Source organism: Cyprinus carpio, chromosome B1 (assembly GCF_018340385.1).
Source record: "Cyprinus carpio isolate SPL01 chromosome B1, ASM1834038v1, whole genome shotgun sequence".
Taxonomy (NCBI): domain Eukaryota; kingdom Metazoa; phylum Chordata; class Actinopteri; order Cypriniformes; family Cyprinidae; genus Cyprinus; species Cyprinus carpio.
In genome coordinates this window covers 18764301-18773210 of record NC_056597.1, presented here as the reverse complement: position 1 = coordinate 18773210, position 8910 = coordinate 18764301, and the positions used below count along the sequence as shown (strand labels likewise).

Sequence of the window (8910 nt, the reverse complement as noted above, 5' to 3'; positions counted from 1 at the left end):
AACACTGCAGAACCAGAGAGCATGTAGAATTTACAAGCAATAACACTGACTGACCTAACACAAGTTAATAGATCTACACAGGTGCAGATGCAGCGGAGAGAAACAACATGCTTCTTGAGATCAGAGCGCCCTCTAGTGGCACTGTAATCCACCATATGAACCAAAACTATTGAGTTTCTTGGATTATTTATATTAACAATACTATCAAATTTTGCTTCATCTACTGATCGTCAGTTATCAGTCAGGCTTTTAAGCCAATATTTCCATCCAAATAATTACTTTAGCTATGCATTTATTAAAAAAATAATAATACCTAAGAAAATACCCACCTAATATTAAGTCCTGTAGACTGGCCAATGTTTTCCCAAGCCTGCAGCTCATGCTCCAGTTTCTAGAAGATCCACAATGTTGGATTAAAACCGTACAATAAAATGCAAAATACAAAACACTGCCATTACATACATAAATTACATACATAAATAAAATATCAAGCACAATATAATTTATAATCAGAGCGTCAATTTTACATAGCAAGACTAGACATATTTTGCAAATACTGCACATTTAAAACGCACCACATAAAAACACAAATTCTTGCTCATTCAAGAATTCACACAACATTTCCAGAGGACAATTATACTAAATGTTCAATCTCAAACTGGTCTCTGCATATGTGTAACTGTTTACCTCCTTCTCCAACTCTACTTTCAGTTTCTCCTCCATCACTCTCTCAACTCTCTCCAACTTCCTCCTCAAACCCTCAGTCTCTTCTCTCAGCAGACTGTTGTTCTCTTTTGTCTCTCTGAGAAGGAAATTTAGAGACAATTGACTAGTTATAAATAAAGATTTATGTATGCATCCATCACATAAAAAGTTTGCTGATGACAATGTTGACACCTTAAGAAAGTATTTTCCTCCCGCAGACGTTTAATTTCCCGCTCCAGTTCAGGCAGTCTGGCCACTTCAGATTTCATGTTCTTCACAATCACAGAGTCTTGCTCCTGAAGAGCCAAACGTCTCTCCAACTCCTGCAGATGGACAGCACACATAAGAGGGAGCAGGGCACAAATTAAAGAATTCCTTGATGTAAAATACAAGTTGAGCATTCTTTTTTCTATTTTTCTTTTCTTTTCACTGACTTGGTACTTAATACCAGTATTTCTGACATCCCTCAGTGTTCCACACATCATAGAAATCGAAGAATAAGACTGAAACACAAATACCTTCATCTTGAGTTCACTCTCTGTGCTGGTGGAATGAGATGACTGCAGATTTTGGTACCTCTGACTAACATCCTGGAACTTTCTATTAACAACAGATGAAAAACAACACAGCGCATATGTATTTATTAGAGGGTATGAGGAAAATAGTGTACATTTGTGTATGTGTGAATTCATACTTGCGCTGCACATCCAGTTGTTCCTGCAGGGCCTGGATCTCCAGGTTCTGGGTGGAGAATTTGGACTCCTGAATCTGGATCTGTTGATTGAGCCTTCTTGTCTCATCTTTCAACTCACTGATCATCTGCAACATGAAAAGAATTTACTTGAATTAAACAATTGCAATCCTAATGGTATTAACATAAAAAAAGGATTTAAACTAAATCATATTTGCAAACAATGATTGTCATAGTTGTTGTTGTTGTTTTTTTTAATGTATAACACTTTAAAAGATGTTTTACAAAATCTTACAAACAAGATTTGTTTTTAAAAAATGTAATTCAGCAAGGACATAGTTTAATCATAGGTGGCAGTAAAGACACTTGTAATGTTACAGAATATTTCTGCTTTTCAAATAAATGCTGTGCTTTTTAACTTTTTATTAAAAGAATTTCCAAACAAATTCCAAAAAAATAAAAAATAAAACTTCAGTATGATGTGTTTCTTGAGTAATAGCTTGAGTTACTGGAGTAATGGCTGCTGAAAATTCAATATTTAAAAAATAGAAGTTATTTCAAATTGTAATATCATTTAAATGGTTTATCAAACCATTTCATGGGAGCATTTTTTTTTTCATCTTTCTACAAACGCTAATACAAAGGATACATAAACACATACCTGGTCTGCCTCAGCAAGTTTGCTGTCTTTTTCATTGGCTTTCTTGTGGAGTTCCTCGAAGTTACGCTTTAAAGCCTTGTTGTTTTCCACTTGTTCATTAAGCTCTTGATTTGCTTTCTCTTCTCTTTCTTTGAGATGTCTGATCTGCAAAAGTAACTCCCTGTTACGGTCAATTTCCCTCTGCAAATTTAATCAGACAAACACAGGTCAAATAAGGTTTTTCACAGCAAAGACTGGACAAGCTTGCCTTGAACGCACCAAATCACATCCTAATGGATTTTGTCTAAAGGGTTTCTCACACCCTGTTTTAGGCTGCAATTTTTTTTATATTGACGAATATGTTTAGAAAATGTGAGTAAGGGGACAATAAAAGAAAATCCAACAGAACCCATGATTTACAGCACTATGCCACCTATCACTCACCTGTAAGTCTCTGGAGCTGCTGTTTGCCTCTTTCTCCAGCTCAATACGGGCCCGTTTGTGACTGAGTTCCATCTGTTGTTTCTCCTGAGTGAGCTGCAGCAGGCTAGTGTGAGAACGGACACGCTCTGCAGCCTCCTCCAACTACCACACACAACAACAAAATTCAATAATTTGCTCTACACATACTATATTACAGGAATAGTTCTCCCAAAAAAAAAAAAAAAAAAAATGCACATTTTCACATCCTTAGGACAATCAAGATGTAGATTAGTTTGATTTTCTATTAAAACAGATTTGGAGAAATTCACCATTGCATCACTTGCTCACCAATGGATCCTCTGCATTGAATGGGTGCCGTCAGAATGAGAGTCCAAACAGCTGATAAAAACACCAAAATACTCCACAAGTAATCCACTCAACTCCAGTCTATCAATGAATGTCTTGGGAAGTGAAAAAAAAAGGATGTTTGTAAGAAACAAATCCATCACTAAAGGTATTCTAACTTTAAACCATCGCTTCTGGCCAAAATATGACTCTACAATCCATTATAAAGCTTAATCTAGTGGAAAAGTTCAAACTGTTTTGGACTTTTGCTTGCAAACCATGCTTGAACTGTGCATATTTTTCTCCTGATTCAGACAAGACAACTTTTGCACTGGATAACGCAATATTATCGACAGAACATATAACAGATAGAAAACTAGTATTTTAGTAAGAAGCAGTGGTTTTAATTTGTAACATTTTAATGACTTAATTTTTAACTTCACAAAATGTTAATTGATGGACTGGAGTTGGGAGGATTACTCGTGGCTAACTGTGACGTTTTTGTTAGCTGTTGGGACTCTCATTCTGACGGCACCCATTCACTGCATTGGTGAGCAAGTGTTGAAAATGCTAAATTTCTCCAAATCTGTTGAAGTCATCCACATCTTGGGTGGCCTGAGAGTGAGTAAATGTTTAGCCAATTTTAATTTTGGGGAGAACTATTCCTTTAAGAGACATACTGCATATTTATGAGATTGTGAAACTGAAAAGTAGATACTTCCATAAAAATCAGGGCTAAAATATGAAAGGAGTCAGTGACTTGCCTCCACTCTTTTAGTATAGAGATTCTGAAGGCCACTTCTTCCAAAGGCTGGCTCAGTCTCCAGCAAAGAGCGATCTGGACATGATATGAAACTCTTGAAAGATTTTAGTGTTGAGAAGATTGTGGTGTCATCCTCCATATCATCCATATTGACAATGTCTTGACAGCCTCCTCTGCTGAGTTAGGAAAAACGTAATTATATAAAAGTGTAAAAAGCCATTAATAAACCTCCGCAATTCCCTCAAGAAACCTAACTTAGCTTAAACCAAACATGTAAAATATGGTCAATTCAGTTTAAAGCATGTATCTGTATCTGCACTCCATTTGGATGCTATTAACATTTAAGCAGTTTATTATAGAATTACTGAAGTTCATCTGACATAATATGATGAAGAATAAGATGTGTTTCAATATTTCTCAAAGTCTCAAATAATGTCATATTTTAAAAATACACCAAAATATAGCCTTCTCTAGTATGAATATTCCATATTTTGTTAAAAGTTAAATAGGGATCTGATGTAGTAAAAACAACCTTTTACAGACTCGAGATCTCATTTAAACAGATTAAATGACCAATTAAATGCAATATGTTACAGTGAAGGTAAACATTAATAGAGACGGTGTATGAAGTTAAATCACAGACGCTAACAGTTCAGTGTATTTAACGTTAGTTAGCGAGCATTCAGCTAACTTGACCTCACTAACGCTCGTCAATAAAACGATTTTTAGCCTAAAACGATGACCGAATAAAAATGCACTAACTTACGTGTCTTTCTTTCCAATTAATATTTATGAGAAATCCGTAACTCACTCTTCACAGGAACCTCTCTCTTGGCGCTCGTGTCTTTAGTTTGAACTTGCGGCAGTTTTGTTGCCGTTGGTTGAGATGCCGCTTCTTCGTACATGTGAGGAAATGAGCGCTGGTTCGCTCAACAACACAACAGCGCCACCTGTGTGGATGGGCGGTAAGGATTCACTCATTCTATATACCGCTTACATCGAAATTTGAATTGGTCGCACTTACATTAGCGAAAAATACTATGTACATCTATGCTGGAAATTCAACTTATTCGTATTGTTTACTGAACTGGTGCGTAAAATTAATAACACACACGCACTAGTGTTGTTGAGCTCGTGGAGGTCGTTCTCTATGACGCGTAACTCACGCGCACTTCCGACAACACGGAAGAAGTGACGTTGCACTGCTGAATGGATGAAACGAAACTCTTATGCTGGAGGATTTTTTCACAAACTTCAAACAGATCGTACAGTGATTTACTAAATTGTCCAATTTTACAATGGCCAGTTCTAGCGCGGACCCGACAACACTGTGCCTGTTTGATGTGGACGGGACTTTGACAGCAGCTCGCCAGGTGAGAGAATTAAAGCGGAATGCGTCAGCTAGTCTCGTTATATACAGTAGTTATGAATCAGGGCGGTAAAGACTACTGATGCATAATCATTCATTAAAAGTGCCTTTAAAAAACAAAACTGAGGCGTAAATGTATGAAACTGAATGATGATCTGTATAAGCATTTTGTGATCTGATTGCAGTAATATGACTGTGTTTTTTATAAAGTCAAATATGTGTTTTTTATAAAGTCAAATATGTGTTGTAAATACAGTCATGGCTGTCTATTAAAGATAACTTTCACTCTCCATACTATTTTAGACCGCTTGTGAGGTGAAGATTGATTTTATGTATCAACACTGTAAGTCAAATATAGCTATGGACTGCCCTTAAATTAAACACATCCTGGTGGATAACACATTTTATACAGTGCAAGAAAATTTAAATCAGTAGTTTGCAACCTTTTTGACTCCAGAGGTCCACATTGTCAACAACAATATTCAAAGGCCCAATGACTTTTCTGGTTTTTCTTGATTTACTGGAATAATATATTTAAAAATATGTAAATATATTAAATACATAAATATATTAAATTATTAAATATTAAAAATTATTTCTGCCTGATATTGTTGGTATAACTAAAACATGTATATTCATTATAACATGCACTAAGATTTATGACATTTTTAGAAATGAACACACACACACACACACACACTTTAAAAATTGGACTACTTCATATATGCAATTTTTCCAAGATGGTGAAAATATATGAATAATTTTAATAAGTCAATCAAAATGATAAATTAATGGCTTATTTTTTTGCTTGCTAAAGTCATTTTGATGCCCCCTTGGAAGTGCTGAGACCCCCTGATTTAAATGACTTATGAAATAATAAAATATTTTAAAGTTGCATTTGCAAAGCAGAAGAATAAGTATTTCTGTTTCAAAAGTTGATGTATGAAAGATTGTGATTAGTAACCTGTGACACTTTTCTCAGGGGTACATTTACTTTTTGAAAGTCAATTTCTCTATAGACAAACTTTAAATCGTTGCTACAGAACAGCTATTTAATGTTTCAGTAGATAAGGGGAGCTGTAAAATAATTATGAAGAACAAAGCAACTCATGAAACCTCACATAATGGAAAAGCTAAAAAATGAAAATCAATATATATGCACATTACATATGTAAAGAAGAACTGGCATTTTATTGTTTTGTGTTTGGAATAAAGTAGTTACCCCTGTGTATGTTTCTTTCTTTAGAAAGCAACTCCCGACATGCATCAGTTCTTGAATGAACTCAGACAGCGAGTGAGAGTCGGGGTGGTTGGAGGATCAGACCTGGACAAAATAAAAGAACAGTTGGGTGATGATGGTGTGTATAACAACATATAATATTATGCACAAAACATTCAGTGTATTTATAGTGTTCATGAGTACTTAAAATCTTTTATATCCTTTCCAGTTATTAATAGAGTGGATTATGTGTTTGCTGAGAACGGTTTGGTAGCATACAGGTTTGGGCAGCTGCATTCTGTGCAGGTAATTTTAATTCTCAGTTTAATATTAAATGAGATGACAAACTTGTTTAGCAAATAATATTTGTTGCTTTTCTATTTTAATATTTTTGTAATGTGTCTTTTTTATCAGAATATTCAGGCACACTTGGGAGAAGAGGTTTTACAGGATTTTATCAATTTCTGCCTCAATTACCTTTCAAAGATAAAACTGCCCAAGAAAAGGTGAGGATATCACGATGTGGAAAACATATTTTTATTGCTTTATTTTAAAGTTGGTCAATATTGATTGTGAATATTATAGTTTATTTTAAATTTCAATTAGAAAATATTTATATTTATTGATTACTGATAATAATAAGAAATGCAAATCAGCATATTAGAATGATTTCTAAAGGATCATGTGACACTGAAGACTGAAAATTCAGCTTTGACATCACAGGAATAAATTTCATTTTCAAATAATTTAAAATAGAAAAATATTTTTTAAATTGTAATTACATTTTACAGAATTTCTGGTTTTGCTATATTTTTGATCAAATAAAATCTTACTGACCCCAAACTTTATGTATATATAAACACTCTTTTTTATTGCAACCATAATTTTTACTTAATCTCAGAGGCACATTTATTGAATTCCGTAACGGAATGCTGAATGTCTCTCCAATTGGTCGAAGCTGCAGCCAAGAAGAAAGAATAGAATTCTATGAACTTGATAAGGTAATTTTTATATATATTTTTTTTGTATTCATCAATACTAACACAAACTAAAAAAACTATGTACATCCATGTTTGAAAATCCATGCAATTATTTATATATTATATATGAAGTTTTCTCTATATATCAAAATATCACTCATTTTCTTTTGAAAGAATGTCATTAAAGGTTGAGTGACTTTTTTAATGTTCTTATGCAGAAGGAGAAGATCAGAGAAAAGTTTGTCTCTGTTTTAAAGGAAGAGTTTGCTGGGAGAGGTCTAGCTTTCTCCATTGGTTTGTAACAATTTAAGTACTGTAGATATGGTTGTATTGCCAATAATATGTATGTGTAGTGTACATATATATAAAATCTATACATCATAATATATATATATATATATATTTTTTTTTTTTTTTTTTTTTTTTTTTTCTGCAGGTGGGCAGATCAGCTTTGATGTGTTTCCAGAGGGTTGGGATAAGCGGTACTGTCTGGGAATTGTAGAGAAAGACTCATATCAGCGCATCCATTTCTTTGGAGACAAAACTATGCCTGTGAGCCCAAAAATTGAATATTACAATCTTGAATAGTAGTAGCATTTCATGCATGTGCAGCTGCATAAATGTCTCAGACTTGCTTGAATTAAGCAGTTTTGTGATGTTTTTTTTTTTTTTTTTTTTTTTACAAATAGGGCGGAAACGATTATGAAATCTTTGTAGACCCCAGAACAATTGGTCATGAGGTCAAGTCTCCTGAGGACACACAGAGGATCTGCAAGGAGCTCTTCTTCAGCTCTGCCATCCAGAATGATGTACAGTAGAAGAATACAATGTCCATGAACTGTGAAATTATGAATAGAAATTGTCTTACTTGACATGTCTAAGCCATTATTGTCTTTGTGTACTTCAGTGATTGTAGCTCATGACAGGTACTAGATGAACCTGTACATGCAGTGTTCATTTTATATGTAATCTGATATTATTTACAGGTTTAAGGAACTGACTGGTGCTAGCGTCACTATATCTGAACTTCTGTGCTTTTAATCATGTCAATACTGGAATTTTTCACTATAAACTCTTATTTTGTTATTAAACGATTTGGAGCAAATGTAAAGACCGATATCATTCCGTTATGACAGGATTGGTTTCATCAAATGTTACTGTACACGTTGTGTTATTATGGGTTGTTGTTGTTGTTGTTGTTTTTAAATCAGGAGCAGAAGTGATTCATAAGAACAGGTGTAGGCTGGACTTAACTAAAATTAATGGTGAAGGTACTACAATTTAGGTCTAATTTTCATAAGTAGGATTTAAAAAGACATCAAGACAAAGGGCTTTATTAACTTCGAATTGATCTATTTTTGTTCAAATTAAACTTAGTTCATTTCCTGACAACAATACCAATAGTTTTTGCTTGGCAGAGTTCATCGACATGCTGAAGTCAAATAAGTAAATGCAAATGCTGTATAATAAACAGTAAATATATTCTGATTGGATATGATATTGCTGCACTGTGCCAGTTTATGTATATCTAACACATACAAGTTCAAAACTGTAAGAAAGAGTACTGTATGTATTTTGAGCTAAACGCATAAAAGGTGTAAAAACATAGATGCTCTTATTTTTATTAGCAACACATTTGAAAAAATAAAATTGCAATTCTCAATGTTCGTAATAACCTACTCACATGCACATTTTAGATTGATGAATAAAAGTATTTACTAAACTGATATTTTCTTTTTTGTTACTAATTGCTTTTTGAAACCAAAAATGAACAT

The 8910-nt window shown here is 33.8% G+C and overlaps 2 protein-coding genes across 6 annotated transcripts in view; one reads left to right on the top strand and one right to left on the bottom strand.

Annotated features, from left to right (window-relative positions):
* LOC109078424 (mitotic arrest deficient 1 like 1) overlaps positions 1–4517 on the bottom strand; it is a 68577-nt gene extending 64060 nt beyond the window's left edge. For 2 of the 5 annotated variants that reach the window (XM_042716900.1, XM_042716905.1), the window contains exons 1-9: positions 4334–4517; positions 3569–3740; positions 2481–2621; positions 2058–2237; positions 1400–1524; positions 1224–1305; positions 898–1028; positions 688–802; positions 330–391 (exon numbers count right to left, since the gene is read on the bottom strand). In XM_042716900.1, the coding sequence (XP_042572834.1) occupies positions 330–391; positions 688–802; positions 898–1028; positions 1224–1305; positions 1400–1524; positions 2058–2237; positions 2481–2621; positions 3569–3715 (983 nt within the window). In that variant the 5' untranslated portion in view covers positions 3716–3740; positions 4334–4517. Of the gene's footprint in view, positions 1–329; positions 392–687; positions 803–897; positions 1029–1223; positions 1306–1399; positions 1525–2057; positions 2238–2480; positions 2622–3568; positions 3744–4333 lie in introns of all 5 variants that reach the window. The other 3 variants (XM_042716902.1, XM_042716903.1, XM_042716904.1) reach the window with 3 other exon arrangements.
* A 205-nt stretch (positions 4518–4722) lies between these two features.
* LOC109057254 (phosphomannomutase 2-like) lies at positions 4723–8862 on the top strand. Its single transcript, XM_019074471.2, has 8 exons — positions 4723–4940; positions 6183–6294; positions 6385–6461; positions 6570–6661; positions 7057–7156; positions 7354–7429; positions 7572–7687; positions 7825–8862. Exons 1-8 carry the CDS (start codon positions 4866–4868, stop codon positions 7951–7953), a joined length of 777 nt encoding a protein of 258 aa, XP_018930016.2. The 5' UTR covers positions 4723–4865; the 3' UTR covers positions 7954–8862.
* The last annotated feature ends 48 nt before the right edge of the window (positions 8863–8910 follow it).